General features: G+C 41.8%; 1 protein-coding gene across 1 annotated transcript in view; it reads right to left on the reverse strand.

Moving 5' to 3' along the window:
* Nucleotides 1–16620, reverse strand: part of LOC102452890 (sodium channel protein type 5 subunit alpha-like) — a 340594-nt gene that overhangs the window by 108481 nt on the left and 215493 nt on the right. Inside the window, exon 17 of the mRNA XM_075922835.1 lies at nucleotides 7181–7663. Within this exon, the coding sequence (XP_075778950.1) occupies nucleotides 7181–7663 (483 nt within the window). The remainder of the gene's footprint in view (nucleotides 1–7180; nucleotides 7664–16620) is intronic.

The raw sequence follows: 16620 nt of genomic DNA on the forward strand, positions 1-16620 counted from the left end.
TGTCAAGTCAGCTATACCCGATATCGGTTCCTTCAGTGCCAGGCTGTTTTTTTTTTAAAATTGCCCTCTAATGTTTCATGGACCTTAGGCATTATGCTATGGAGAAATAGATTTCCAGGCATCTTATACTAAATGATAACCCTTAAACCTTTGTTAGCAGTGTGACTGCTCTAATCAAATCAATGAAGAGACTGGCAGCAAGTCGTCTAGTCCTGTCTGCTATATCTTGATGTAACAAACTGATGTAACAAATCTCAATGCTGACACATATGTGAATGTGAAAACAAATGTAAAGATTTTCTTGGTTAATATTTGCCAATGACGTTCACATTCTTCTTTTCAGCCACAGTAATTTTCTTGAATCTTTTTTTCCAGGCACTTTCACTCAGCTGGTAAGTTACATCAACTTGTGCTCATTTACACCAAGGGTGGGCAATAACATGGTGGCGATTCACCAGGGTTAGGTCCTGGCAGGCTGCCACCACTATATTTACCTGCACAGTCACAGGTATTGGCAATCATAGCTCTTGTTGGCCGTGGATCGCTGTTCCTGGCTAATGGGAGCAGCAGGAAGCATCACAGACCAGGACACTGCTTCCTGAAGCTCCCATAGACTAGGAAAAGCAATCTGTGGCCAATGGGAGCTGCAGTCAATGGTACCTATGGCCATGAAGGAAAATATAGTGGTGGCGGCCTACCAGAAGCTATTCCTGGTGGATTGGATCCAGCCCACTGGCTGGTATTTGCCCACTCCTGGCTTACACTTAGATTCAAAGCTGATGACAAAAGCTGGTCCAAACACTTTTTCTGGGACAGGTTTTCATCGCAATTGAAAGGTTTTGGGGGAATGTGTCAATTTTGACGAAATGTTCTACATTCTCATTTCATTTTGATCATGTCAAAATGTTTTGCTTTGACATTATCAGGTTTTTTTTTGTTTCAACCTTTGTATTATATAAAATATTATTTTAATATATATTATGATATTATATTTTGTTTCTACATGAGTAAAACAAAGCATTTTTCCTTATTAAAACAACAGATGTTGATAGATGCAAGACCTAAGAAGGACTCTCTTTAAGCATGAAAACTTGTCTCAGCAGAAGTGGGTCTAATAAAAGACATTACTTCATCCACTTTGTCGCATGGGAAATTTTGACTTTTTGTTCCAATTCCAAATGAAAACATATTTCAAAATGTCTGAATTTCCTGTGGAATGGACATTCAGTTTTCCAAACAGCTCAGTTGCGGTCATACATTAGTAATGTAAATTAGATATTGGGGACCAGTGAAACTAACCCTGATTTCAGTGCGAGTTCCCTCAAGGAAGAATCATGGATCAGACAATGAAAGCACGTAGCAAAGTAGTGTCACCTGGACCAATTTGGTATTCAATGGTTGTGCAAAATGAGTGTAACTGACACCAGTTTGGAATTCTGGGTACCTGGACTTTGCAGGCTCGGTTCCTATGGAGGTCAATGGGATTGATTGTGATGCCAGGGTAAATCAGGTGTTATACCGTTGGAGTCACTGCAGTTACTCAGGTAAGAAACTAGGATGTCTGCAAAACCAGGCCCTACTGGAACTGTGCAGGACACAGGGCAGGAGGGCTAGGGGCAATCTGGGGAGGGGCCAGCAGTAGCCACAGTGGGGGCAGGCAGAGGCTCTGGTGGGTAGGGTGGGTGGGGGTTGGCTTGTCAAGCTATGGGGTCACCCACAGCCCATATGCATCAACGAATGGAGTGGCCTAGTAGCAACTCTAGTAACTTGATGCTACATAACAATCTCCCCTTTCAGGGGGAATCCCAAGGTGGCTGGAGCTGTTGGCTTTTCAGCTTCTTTGCAAAACCAAGGAGGCACAAAGCAGCCGTGTGGGATCTGGCCCATTAGGAAACACAAAGGGGGGGTGTTATTCAGAGTTACCTTTGCCGGCTGCAAGGGAGTATAATGAGCAGAGATGCACTCCTTTATGGCAGCCGGCGGCAAGCACATTCCATATGACCCAATGAGCCGTACCATCCTAACGAACCAATGACGGCACTTTTCAAAAACAAGTGAGCGAGTCCTACTGGCTGGAAATTGCATGGAATAAGACACTGCAAGAGGTGTTATCTCTGCTGAGCACAGGACCCAGGCACAGCTTTATCACGGCTTTAACACCGCGTGTGACAGAAAACTTTCCCATACTAGTCACTGCAGTGCAGATTCTCTTCTCACTGGCACAAGTGTAAATCAGGAGTAACTCCCCTGGGTGAGCTCAGTCAGGCCCACTGTGTTTGACATTGACATATAGTCTCATGTGAGTGCACTGCTGCTGTCACTGAGCTAATCAACAACCAGCATGCGATGCAGACAGAGGACTGGGCTCTGCTGACCAAATTCAATTACTTGAATTGGTCTTTTCGGGTTAGGCAGGCATGCAGTATCCAAACTGAAGTCTGTGCCGCAGTATCTTCACTGCGGTTCTTAGTGAGTTAGCCAGAACACAGAGAGCATGGGTACATGTACACAGGCTGCTACTCACATCTGGGCTGGGGTGTGTAGACATTCCCTGAGGCTACATCTACGCTCTACACCACCTTGGGTTGTGTACAGGGCATATGTAGCTTCATGCAGCAGTGAAGAGCAAGTTGTGTCCACACCCCAGGATGTAGTTACATGCGTCAGTGAAAAGCCTTGGTGGAGGAAGCTAGTGTGGAAGTCTTTAGCAGCTCCTCACTGCCAGAACCTTTCACCGCCATCCCTTCTGCCTCCCTCTACCAGAGGCTCTCTCTACTGCCAGAGACCTACACTATGGCACAGGAGGGCTCTAGCAGTAGGAGATTGCCAGGGCCTTTCCTTACTGCCAACGCATTTCGCCCGGGTGAGAAAAGGCTCTAGCAAGGGGGAGCTGGGTGGACCATTTCCCAGTTGTCTTCTCCCTGCTAGACTCTGCCTGGGACAGGAAAGGGTTTAGAAGTGGGAGCCAGTATGACACTGCATGGCTGAAAGTAGCAGTCTGGATGGAAAGGCACCTTCTGGGGGAGTATAGAGCTGTGTAGGGATGTACACAGGTCCAATTTGTCAGTACGCTACTTTCCTAAGCCATGCCTCACCATCTACACAGCTACTTCACCCTATGCGAGCTGTCGTAGTCAGAGTACATAGTCTCCAAACAGCCAAGATAAGAGTACTGTAGAGTAAGAGTCAGTCTAAGAGTATTGTAGAGACTCTGAGCCAGATGCTCTGTTTTGAGCAAGCTACACTCTCCTCTGGAGGAAGCAGTAGGGTCAAAGCTAAAGAACCACCCCTGGTAGCATGTGGAGTGATGCAAAAGGGGCTTGGATCAGGCCCATTTTGATTTCTAAAACCTTGTAATATGGTAACTTTAAGATAATTTCCTATAGGGCCTTGTTAGTGAGATGAATTCATTTTTGCAGATTAAGATGGTGGAAGGATGAAATGTCTCCTTGATCTCCTCCCATTCTTTCAGAGCTGTGAATTTGATGTCACAGCTACGAGGGTGGTCATGCTTAGAGTTCTGAAAGGACTTTACATGGGTTTAGAACATGATTTCCATGATTCAAGCCTTCAAGGAGGCAAAAATAGTGCTTGAAAAGACAATCTGAAAAGGTTGTGACCACACACTTACTGTGGCACCATTGTGCTGCATCACAAGATGTACGTTAAAATAGTTTAACTATACAGAAAGGCTTTTTCATTCCTCAGAGAACAATCAATATTTGGACTTTCTATCTCAAAGGTACTGGAAAAATCTTTATCATTAGTTTGTTTTCAGACAACTGACAATTGAACATACAGAAAATACACAGATGACTTACTATGGTGATTCTTGCTCCTGTGATATGCTTAAATTAATGATGAATTTTTTTTAGTCTCTGTATCTTAAAGTACTCATTGGGAATGCTACAAGGACTGGCACCTAATAAATACATGAAAGAAAGACAGATCCACTAAGTTTGGATGGGGTGGAGGCATCACCTACCCAATCATATTTTCTGGACCTAAGTCCTACCTGTCATTTTCTATTCCATTATGGATTTTTTTTCTTTCTAAGCTATATGCGTAGGCTGCAAACACGTCTCTTCCATATTTCTTTACTGTCAGTGTATCTCAGTTATAAAAAGGGAGATTAAGGTGTTCACAGGTGTACCAGGTTATTACAGGCTCCCATACTGACAGTGTCACAAATTGGTACCTTTCAGCAAGATGGCTGCTGCCAGCATTGGCTGAGATAATAGAAATGCCAGTTGAAATTAAAACTTTTCCTAATTCATTGAATAGAAAATACATTTGTAAAAGGGTTTCTTAATATTTGAATGCTCAGGCTGCTACACTTACCAACATGGGTGCAGTTTTACTTAACTACTGAGGCTTTCTTGAAAATGGCTTTTTATTCTTTCCTGTGGAGTTTTCTGGTACTCTCCTTTGATGTAAAGGCTCTTGAAGTCAGAAGGCTTCTACTGCACCAAGAATACATATTTTCTAGCAATGTTGCATCCAATCTTGCAGTCCCAATTTAGGCAAACTGACATCAGCCCCTCAATTATGCCAGCTAACTGGATTATCACCAATGTATGTTGAGCAGAATATGATCTAATGTCTTTAATAGGTGTTTTGCCTGAAAAAGGACTACAGAATTTGACCAACTGTGTTAATTCTTTTAACAATGCACTTGAGAAGCACAGAAGCAAATGAAGTCTAAGAGAAGTACATCAAAATTCTAGGCACTCGACAATATAATAGGCTAATCACAGTGGCAACCGGCTGCACAGAGAAGAAGTTTTAAATGTCTCCCGTATACAGGGAAAAATCTCTTCTTGCACTCAACATTCTATGAGATGCATCAAAATTGCTTTTTTTCCCCTCTAATGCACATTTCCAGTGACTCTGCGTCAGATGCTCTACTTCACTGTTGGAAGCCCCACGAGAAGCAATGAGTGGGCAGAACTGTGAGCTTCCTTGTCATGGATGTCAGACAGGAATACTCATTAATACATGTTGATTTATACACTTCCTTTACCTCCTCTCCCAGGCAACAACAATATATTCTACTTAACAGAAGCAAATAAAGCAAGATTCTAAGTAACTGCCAAACTGTGACCACTAAATCCCATTTCAACCAACATCTTTCAGTGAAGCAGGAGACATTTTCTCATCCAAGCATCCTTCTTTAGACACACAAGCATACAATCATTCTCACTGGTTCCAAAATTGTTTTTATATATATTACAATTAGGGGAAAGTTAGAATAGATTTGAATGCATAACAATCTTTCCCAAGGAGCTCTTGTTTCTTTTGTATGTAATGCCCTCAACTAGAAGAGATATTTAGCCATAATCATGGGTCTTTCAATGCATTTATATAAATTGCATTTGCATTTCTCTTGGTTTCCCTTTGCACAATTCACTGTGATTATCATGGCAACATAGGCATTTCTTGGGATAAGGAGTAGTGCAGAATCCGGAAGTATAACATGATCTAAGTTTTAAAAGTGCAACATGAATAAGGAAGCTTATTTCCCAGCTTCTTATATGTTTCCCACAAAAATGAAGTTAGCATAGTTATAATGCCTAGTAACTATCAATCTAGTGAATGAGGCTTGAATACTAAACTCTTAAGTCATCCCATTTCCCTCTTCCTATTCAGTACCTGTGATGTGATCAAGATAGTCACATTCAAGTTTAGATTTAATTTACTTTCCATGCCACCTCCACTGAAATGGATTATTTTAATATGCATGTCCCTTTAAATTAAGGGAAAGAAAAATAACCCTTTAAGGCAAGGGTGAGGAACCTTTTTTGGGTCAGGGGCTGCTGACCCATGGAAAAAAAAAACAATCGGGGGCTGAACACAAATGAGAAGTGAAAAAATCACCAAACCCTCACTGACTTAGAAGCAGAAAGACATGCCTCACATTCCCCTTGTACACCAGAACCTAGAGGGACCCAGCCTAGTAGATTTTGTGTGCTCCAGCCCTGCAGTTGGGCAGTGAGGGGGCTGGAGTGCCAGCGTGGTGTCCCCAATGTTGGAGGTCCTTGAGTCTCAGGGCTGGATCCAGGCAAGCTGGGGGCTGCATCTGGCCCTTGGCCCTTACGTTCCCCACCCCTGCTTTCAGGTATTTACAAATATTTTCTGACTGCATATTCCCTTATCCCAGTGTCTATTTGGATGACATAGCTTGATAACACTTAGATTTCTAGTTCTCCATCTTCTCTGTTGTCAGCTCATTAATCAATATGGCAATATTTGCTGGCGACAGAGTGCAATAACACTGAAAAAGTTTTCCAAAGTGAAACATAAGAGGTTAAAATTTATCTATTTGTGACTCTCTACTGTGTCATTTAGTTATGCTTTTTTCATATTATGCCTCTCCAAGGAGGCCCAGAACACAGTGTTTGAACATGCTTCCTTACATTCTGAGACCCAAAAAACCCCTTCAGCTTGATCCAAAGGGCTCACTGAAATCCATGGAATTTCCATTTAGCTCAATGGGTGCTGGGTCAGAGCTAAAGGCTTTGTCTGCAACGTAATTAACTATGATCCATGAACCTAAGAGGCAGAAGCTGTTCAAAAAGTGAGAGGAAATAAGATTTGTTGTGAATGATTTCTCTCCATTTTTCATTAAAATTTCAAAACATTCAGAATTTTCCAACCGGCTCTATTGAGAGCTCTGTAGAACAAATAAGTCTACAATATCAATGAAGGCATGTTACTAACTCTTTGTTTTCCTGTCTAGAAAATGTACTTCCTAAATCAGCCACTGAACTACTTGGTGCTGAAGTTCTGCTATGTGACCCAAATCAATCCATTTCCCCCTCATCATATATGGAAACCACCATCATTTTAAATTGCCAGAGAACCAAAGGGACCTCTCTAGCACTCCTGTGACTCAAAGTAAAGAACTGAGCTGGATGTGGGAGGGGACTTTAGTTACTCTTGTGGACATAATTCCTTTAGACACAGAGAAAGGATACAATGATAGTAGATGTTCCCTTGTTAAGGGCTGAATTTTGCCCTTGGATATGCACACGCAACTTCTTCTGAAGTTTAATGAGAGTGGCAGGTACATATCCAAGGCAGGATATGGCCTGAAATGTTTGCATACAAATCTAGAGTTGTATGTGGAAATGGATGTCCTCTCCATGAACTACCGGTAATAAACATTTTGGCTCCCTACCTGTTCTGTTTCTGTGAATGTGCTCTGCTCCTCCTCATCTTCTTGATCTTCAATATCAGACTCCCCCATAGCAATGGGAACACAGATGGACAAGTCAGGGTTGGTCAGAAAATCATCATTGTCACTCATCAATCGGTGTTTCTGCCCATTTTTGTCAGTCCCGGCTTCAGCATTGTTCTCTTTATGATTCTCCACATCTTTACCACTCTCTGCAATTGCAATGGTATGGCTGTTCACACAATTGTGAAGGACATCTGTGTTCTGGGCAGCAAGTTTAATCATTGCCTTCTTTTCAGCTGTCGTCTTCGGATGCCTAAGTAAATTACAACAGAAATCCCATGTTGTGTTTTTCACATATTGAAGTCCCCTGTTGATCCGAGCAAAAGCGAGCTGCAGATTGTTCATCTCTCCATCTTCATCCGGTGCTGAAAGGTTGTCAGCACTAAAAGAGCTCAGAAGCAAGGCAAGGAACAGGTTGAGCACCTGAAATTAATTAAAGTCAAAAGAAAATCAATGGTACTATTGCTTTGAAACTTAACACTTAGGCTTGGGAACTACAGAGTCTCATTCTGATTTCACTTACACCAAGGAAAGCCCACGGGCATCTGTGGAAAACAACGAATGGTCCTGTGGCACCTTAGAGACTAGCAAAGGGCAAAACCCACTTCTTCAGATGAGATGATCTTGAAGTGGGTTTTGCCTACGAAAGCTCATGATACAATATATATTTTTGTTGGTCTCTAAGGTGCCACAGGACTACTCATTTTTAAAGTTACAGACTAATACTGCTACCTGCTGTGACATTCATGGAGTTGCTCCTGATTTACAATGTTGAAAGTAATGAGAGACTCAGAATCCCACAGATTTAAAAAATATATATTTTTCAGGAATAACAGTTTAGCATAGATAGTAATGTCATGACCCTCCAAAAAGTTTAAAAGCAGAAAACAAAACCCAAGAACAGAAGAGAGTGATAACTTTCATGTTAAGACACAGTTGAAAATATCCTCAAGTTTTACTATGATTGCCAATATGACTAGCATTCTAGCTTTAAGAAGGAAACTAATTGTACAGCAAAATGGTTTCTGGTAGTTGTAATAAAATACTGTAAGAAAAATGCTTCTGGTGCTCCTTTGGTTTCTATTCAGCTTTACAATGCTATTTATATTTCACAGTATAAAATGACATAAATGTTTGTAACACTTAATTATGGCAATAAATTTGGAAACACTTTCAAATATCTGCATTGGTTTTAATGGTTTTGGACTGAAATAAATGTACTTTCCTTGTCTGTCAAAGATTTATGATAGCATGTACCAGAAGCAAATATTCATTGGTAATGTATTTGGGATGCCATCTCTTCACTTAGGAATCTGAGTTCTGGTCTACACCAGGTAATTTCTACACCATTTTATTTCAATATAACTCCCCGACTTTCGAAATAACAAGCAGGGCATCCACACTACCGAGCTCATTATTTCAAAATAATGGACTGGTTATTTCAAAATAATAACTCCTGTTTTCCACAAGGAATAACGTTTATTTCGAAATAGCAGTAGTGTGAATGCTTTGCTGCTATTTCAAAATAACTACTCCCCAGAGTCATTCACAGTAATTACTCCCCAGTACTTCTTTGGGCTCTAAGACGAGGTAGTGCATCCACATTAAGGGAGCCTGCCTTGGACTCATTTCAAGACACGGTATTCCAAAATAGTTATTTTGGGAGTTATTATTTTGATATAACTTATTTTGAAATAATTTCCTACTGTAGACATGCTCTAAAGGTGGAAAAGGCAGAACCTAATCTAAAGTTCATTCATCACATACTATAAATGAAACAAAAGACAGGACTATGCAGCACTTTAAAGACTAACAAGATGGTTTATTAGGTGATGAGCTTTCATGGGCCAGACCCACTTCCTCAGATCAAATTGTGGAAGAAAATTGGCATGACCATATATACCAGAGGGATACAATCAAAAAAAAGTGAACACATATAAAACTGACAAATCAGATTTTAGAACAGAGGGTGGGTGAGGGGGGGAAGTTAGTGTCTACGATATAATGATATTAGGGGTGATAATTGGGGAAGCTATCTTTGTAATGGGTAAGATAATTAGCATCTTTGCTAAGGTCCATTCGTAAAGTGTCAAATTGAAGCATGAATGACAGTTCTGAGGCTTTCTTTTGTAGTCTTGTGTTAAAGTCCCTTTGAAGCAGAACGCATGTAGTGAGGTCATTGAGACAATGCCCAGTCTGGTTGAAATGGCAAGAAACTGTTTTTTCTTTGTGAAACTGTCTGATGTCTGTTTTGTGTGCATTGATTCTTTGGCAAAATGTCTGAGAAGTATGTCCAATATACATAGCAGACGGACACTGTTGGCACATGATGGCATAAATTATATTTCTGGATGAACAGGAATATATGTTCTTGATCTTGTAACTAACATAGTTAGGTCCAATGACGGTGTCAGCAGAGTAAATATGTGGACAAAGTTGGCAACGGGGTTTGTTGCAAGGGAAAGTTCCAGGGTTGGTATTAGTGTGATATGTCCTGTGGTTGTTGGAAACAATCATCCTGAGGTTAGGTGGTTGTCTATAGGATGTCTATGGATGTACATTTAAAAATATAGAATATAGTACTAATTAGATGTTGATAACATACTTTAGTTAACAGTTGAGATATCTGATATGCAGTCCACTCAGGCTAAGCACCAAACTAACATCCCTACAGATACCAAATTCAACACTTTCAAAAGTGGCCTCTGATTTGGGCTGCTTGTGTTTTTGGGAGTCTAACTGGAACACCTTTGGCTTCAATCTCAGAGGTGATGAGCTGCCGTTAATGAAAATCAGGCACAATGTGCCCAAAGGCTGGACAACTCTTGAAAACTCAATTCATTTTCAAATTACTAGTCAGAGAATCTGGATTTCTCTTACTTACAGGTCCTGTCTTCTGATGGGAAGCATGTAACTGTGACAATATAGGACTATAAGTGGCTGCATTAAATGCCTATTTTGTTCTGTAACCAAAATGTAATTGACGTCTATAATGGTGTGTTAGACTAATCAAGGGGATCTGACAGTTTCAACATGCTCATCCACGAGAGATAGGCCCATGATTTAAACCCATTGAGATTGAATGGGTCTAATTGTTCAAACAATGGAGCTGCCATCATAGGGCATGCTTCAGGGTAGGCCTTAACGGATGCTTCTGCTGACCAAAGAAAAACAGAGCCAGGAACAGAGCCAGATTTAAACACCCACATGCACACAGGAAAATCTGGGCTGGGTAAGAGAATATTAATTCGTTCTATTTCGTTCCTGTAACTTCAGCTCTTTCTAATTAGCTTGTAGTGAAGCGTAAGATTAGATTAAATGTGTCTATCAGTTGTTCATTGTTTTAAACTTCTTTTTTTCTCTCATGCTTTGTTCCAACTCCTACATAAAACCACTTTATTTTAAAGAGGTAGTTGGTTGCATATTTCCCAAGGGAAAAAAAGTAGGTACCTAAAATTCAGTTGGACCTACAGAGTGATATAGTGCCCATCTATAAAAAAGGGAAATAAGAACAATCCAGGAAACTACAGACCAGTCAGTTTAACTTCTGTGACAGGAAAGATAATGGAGCAAGACTTTAAGGAATTCATCTGCCAACATCTGGAAGAAAATAAGGTGACAGGTAACAGCCAGCATGGATTTGTAAAGAACAAATCATGTCAAACCGATCTGATAGCTTTCTTTGATGGGATATCAAGGCTTGTGGATAAGGGAGAAGCAGTGGATGTTGTATACCTAGACTTTAGTAAGGCATTTGATACAATCTTGCATGACCTTCTTATCAATAAACTAGGGAAATACAACCTAGTCTGGGCTACTATAAGGTGGGTGCGTAACTGGAGGGATAACCATTCTCAGAGAGTAGTTATTAATGGTTTACAATCATGCTAGAAGGGCATAACAAGTAAGGTTCCACAGGGGTCTGTGTTGGGTCAGGTGATGGCATAGAAAGTATAATTAAGTTTGCAGATGATACAGAGCTGGGAGGGATTGCAAGTGCTTTGGAGAATAGGGTCATAATTCACAATGATCTGGACAAACTAGAGAAATGGTCTGAAGTAAACAGGATGAAGTTTAATAAGGACAAATGCAAAGTACTCCACTTAGGAAGAAACAATCAGTTTCACACAGACAGACTGGGGTGTGCCTGTCTAGGAAGGAGTACTGCAGAAAGGAATTTAGGGGTCATAGTGGACCACAATCTAAATATGAGTCAACCATGTGACACTGCTGCAAAAAAAGAAAACATGATTATGGGATGCATTAAGAGGAGTGTTATGAGCAAGACATAAGAAGTCATTCTCCTGGCTCTACTCCACGCTCATTAGGCCTCATCTGGAGTACTGTGTCCAGTTCTGGGCACCACATTTCAAGAAAGATGTGGAGAAATTGGAGACAGTCCGGAGAAGAGCAACAAAAATGTTTAACGGCCTAGAAAACATGAGCTATGAGGGAAGACTGAAAGAACTGGGCCTGTTTAGTTTAGAAAAGAGCAGACTGAGAGGGGACATGATAGTGGTTTTCAAGTATCTAAAAGGGTGTTACGAGGAGGGTGAAAAATAGTTCTCCTTGGCCTCTGATGATAGGACAAGAAGCAATGGGCTTAAATTGCACCAAAAGAGGTTGAGGTTGGACATTCGGAAAAACTTCCAAACTGTCAATGTGGTTAAACACTGGAATAAATTGCTTAGGCAGGTTATGGAATCTCCATCACTGTAGATCTTTAAGAGCAGGTTGGATAGACATCTATCAGGGATGATCTAGACAGTGCTTGGTCCTGCCGTGAGGGCAGGGGACTGGACTTGATGATTTCTCAAGGTCCCTTCCAATTCTAGTGTTCTATGAAATGGCTGATTCAACGTGGAACAACACTCTTGGGTCACTGGTAGGGTCCTTAAGTTCCAAGAGGTCTGGTCTGGTTCCCCTCCCACCGACAAAAGCAGTTTGTCTCCTGTCTTTTCCCTGCCCAGTCGGAGGTAGGGATGCAAACAAGTAATTGAGTATACAGTTAATCGATAAGCCAAGGCTCATCGGTTAACCTTGCCAACTACTCGCATTCCCCCCTGCTACCTCTGTACCAGAGGCAGCAAAGGGAGGCGGGGGAAGCAGGAGCTGGTGCTGGGGAAAGCTGGCTTAAAAGCCAATTCCCCCCAGTACTGTTTTTGTGGTGCTGCCTGTCCTTCCCCCAGTGCTGTCTCTACCAGAGACAGCAGCATGGGGGGCAGGACAGGGGAGGCTACTGTGAAACTGTCTGAGCTCCCTGTATACAGAGGCTGCAGCAGCCTCTGTCTGTGAGGAGTTAGGACCCCCGCATCCCCGTGAACAGAGGCTGCTGCCAGACAAGCCTCTGTCTGTGTCCAGCCCAGGCTGCTGTGGACAGAGGCTTCTGTGTGGCAGCCTTCCCACCCCTGTGCAGAAGCCTCTGCCCGTGGGGAGTTTGGATCCCCAAGGACAAGGGCTGCTGCCTCCCTGCACTGCTGCCTCTGATACAGAGGCAGCAGCACGGGATGGCAGGTAGCTAGTCCACGAGGGGAGCTGTTTTTTAAATTCGCTCCCCTCATGGACTGGCTCTTGCCCGGCACCCCACACTGCTGCCTCTGACACAGAGGTAGGAGCGCAGAGTGGCAGGGGGCTCCCTGGGAGTGGGGCCAGAGTGCATTGGCTGCCAACCCTGTCCCTGGGGGCTATAAAATAGTTGAGTAACCAATAAGATTTCATGTGGTTACTCAATTATTCTATTACCCGCTATCTAACATCCCTAGTCTGAGGTAGGAAGCTCCCTTTGATGGCGTGCTCCTAGGAACAAGGATATATCAGATGTCACGGGGAAGGGCTTATTTCAGGGTCCATGACACGTTTTTCACAGCTGTGAAGTTGGTATTGACCTAAAGCGATAGCTAAACCACAAATAATATCAATATAACTCATGTTGCTCAGCAATGTGAATAATCCACACACCTGAGCAACGTGAGTTATACAGATCCGCACACCGGAGTGGACAATGACATGTAGGTGGGAGAACTTCTCCTGCTCACACAGCTACCACTTCTTGCAGAGGCAGGAGTTATTAGGCCAACGAGAGAGCTCTTTCCTGCTGTCTTAGCGCATCTTTACCAGCAGCTCTATACAGCACAACTGCATCAGTGCAGCTGTGCCACTTGCAAATGCCACATTATTTCGCCCCAGGCAGACAAGGACAAGAGGCTGGATGCCTAAGGTGGATGCACGCAGAGAACAGGCAGAGGTGCAGCTAGCTCTGCCATGGTGACAGGTGCGGTGGCTAAATATAAAAGATAATAGACATTTATTAAAAAAAGTTAAGAAACAGTCCGGTATCCCCTTGATTGCTTCCTAAACAACCATCCAACCAATGAATGAGATATACATCTAGGCCTTGGAATTCACACGGAGTTTTTAGCATAGACAGTTTTCACTGTCTTTTCCAGCACAATAGACTTTTGTGTAGGAAGTTTATTTTTTGTACTCTGACACAGTTTAGGTCAGTACAAAAGCCAAGTCAGATCCTCCTCTTTCTGATAAATTTTTATTTGAGATTTTTATTAGTATATATATTAAAAAATACAAAAAATGTATCCATGCTGGCATGAAGCTTTTCAGTTAACTAGAAGTTTCTCTTTCTCTCTCTTTTTAATTACTCAGAATGCATGGTCTGTAACCTTTTGCAAATGAGTATGGTCTTCATTATACTGGTAACACTTTGTCTGAAGTGTCCTGTAATGATTGATTCACAAAGTACTCGCTGTAATCACAATGATTATAATGAATGCAGATGCCCTGTGTCCATTTAGAATTATATTTGTCTCCCTTGAAACTTAACAGATATGTTTGAACTAGCAGCATGTATTCAAACTAGAAACCAATGTGAAATTACAGCTAATTGTTTGGTAACTAGTCACCTTTTGGATTCTGTAAACTCATGTTCAGAATGCTAGACAAACAGTTTGTGTGCCTCTCCTTTGTCATAATCAAAATTTAAAATGACAGAGACCTGGGTCTCTTGTGCTCAGATGGAGGTATTCAAAGAAATGCAGCCAATCAGGTAATTAAAAACCAAGCAATTAGATGTATTGTATATCAGGGGTAAACTGAGCTGGACACATATACATAGAAACAGAAAATGTAATGGTGAGCAAGCTACCAAGAGAGTCATTAAGTCCTAAGACAGGTTTTAAAGGCAGAGATATTTATCACTGTGGAAAGAAGACCCCTAAGCATCACAATCTGAAAGACTGGCTGGATGCAAACTAAGGATGAACTGAAATCAATATCAATCTTCCTCAAGTGACTGCTGTTTAAATCCTGGGGGCCTGATTTCCCACTTGCTTCTACTTTTGTTCAACCATTTGCACCTGTACACAATGGGTAGAAAACAGTCTGATTTCCTAGCCCTTCACACCCATTTTGTACATGAAAGGACTACACAGGGAACATGGTAGGGAATCAGTTCCAGCAACAACCTCCCTTTGGGCATGGAACACGACCAACCGCAGATGACCACGCTTTATTATCGACTGAGTCCTAGTGTCGTTATTTGAAATAAACTCAGTTTGCAGTTAGTCTATTCATCACTGCTTTTCTGGGCCTTTTCCCGAGCTGCAACTTTATACAAACACACCTGCAGCTGTATACAGTAGCTCTTATTTTTAGTATTATTTATCCTGGGTTATCAAGTCAATATCATTTTCCTTTCCGAAATGCAGCTGACATTTTGCACAAAGCCCTATTTACAGTTCATGCTTTTAACAAAAAAAAAAAGAAACCTCACATCTCATTCGCCCCCTCTTTTATGACAAGATTGCCTCAGAGGTATATTGTTCAGTGCTTAAATAGAGTGAACTGCTTTATAAGCACTTCATATTTACTCACTCCCAGCATTTGACCTTATGCCACATTTTCCAGAGAGGCCTGATTTTCAGACAGTGCTGGAAAATTAGCTCCCTTTGCACTCCTTCATGTCAGGAACCCAAAAGTTGAGAAAAAAAATCACCAGGTCCTTCAGAAAATTCAAACTAATGGTCTTAAAATATATTTACTCACTATATATTAGCTAGCTATCCCTTAGATAATGCTTGTAATCAATAGATTTCAAAGGACATTGCAAAAGAAGTAAATATAATTACCCCCATTTTACACATGGAGAAGCTGAGGCACTGAAGTCACTTGCACAAGATTAGCTAGTAGACCCAGACCAGACCCAGGAACAGACACTTCAAAGATGGGCAGCTGGGTGAAAAAAGGCTTCCTTTTGTTTGTCCTATAGGATCATTCTGGTAGCCAGAGCTAGTCATATTGCTCATTTACCAGTAATAAACATTTCCTGTAAGGCGTAGGCGGTAGAAGCGAAAGTACAGCTACTATGAGGTCCCTATTTAGGGTTCTCAAACTGTTTTGCTGTACCCTCCCTTTGAAAGTATTTCAGGCTGGGATGACCCCTCTCCACAAAAATGTGATAGTAAACTACTGTACATATTCCTAGGAGTATAGTCGTGGTATTGCCACCCTTATGTCTGCACTGCTGCTGCTGCTATTGCTGCCTTCCAAGTTGGGCATCTGAAAAGCGGCAGCTGCTGTATCCTTCCATCCCATCCAACATCCCCTTCCCCCAGCAATTGTTTAGTAATCCTGTGACCCCCCCCTTACAATAGCCTTGGGACCACCTTTTGAGTCAGTTTGAAAAACACTGCGCCATCGGAAGATTCCACCAAATGTAAGAGGAATCTCCAGCTAGATGGGTTAGCAGGTTTTCTAGCAGGAGTATAGTAGATGTCTGGCCTTTATAGTATTGGCTGTCTGCATTATGTTTCGTTTTATCCCCTTCCCCCACTCCATGTATCACTTTGTCTTGCAAAACAAGAAAAAACGTGGGGTTAGATTACTGCAGCCTTTACAAGTGAGCAAGGGGAAGTAAGGCTCTGTGCTTGGCCTGCTTATATTTTGACTCTGTCTTTGGTTAGGAGATATTCCTCGCCTGACACAGTACTCACTTGATATTCCCTTCTGTGGGTGGGATGGGGGAAGGAACAGCGCAATACTATCCTCCTGCCCACTTGCTAATTAGAGTAGCCAGTTAAACACAGATGATTTAAACATTCCATGAGTGGAATAATATGCTCGTAGCTGAAAAAGGGGCCCGGAGAGGGATTTAGTCTGCTCCTGGGGTGATAAAGCTACATGCTCCCCTTACTCAGGGCAGCTTGTAAAGTTGCAATTTCATGCTTTATGATCTGTATGATTTTTAGAAAACTAAATACCGTGAAATAATTAACTTTTTATAACAGCGAAATCTTAGAGGCAGCAAACAAACCCAGCTCAGAGAGGGTATTTTTTTTAAAGTTAGAGCCAGAAATGTGTAATGAAAG

The sequence above is a fragment of the Pelodiscus sinensis genome, chromosome 2 (assembly GCF_049634645.1).
Source record: "Pelodiscus sinensis isolate JC-2024 chromosome 2, ASM4963464v1, whole genome shotgun sequence".
In the NCBI taxonomy this organism is placed as follows: domain Eukaryota; kingdom Metazoa; phylum Chordata; order Testudines; family Trionychidae; genus Pelodiscus; species Pelodiscus sinensis.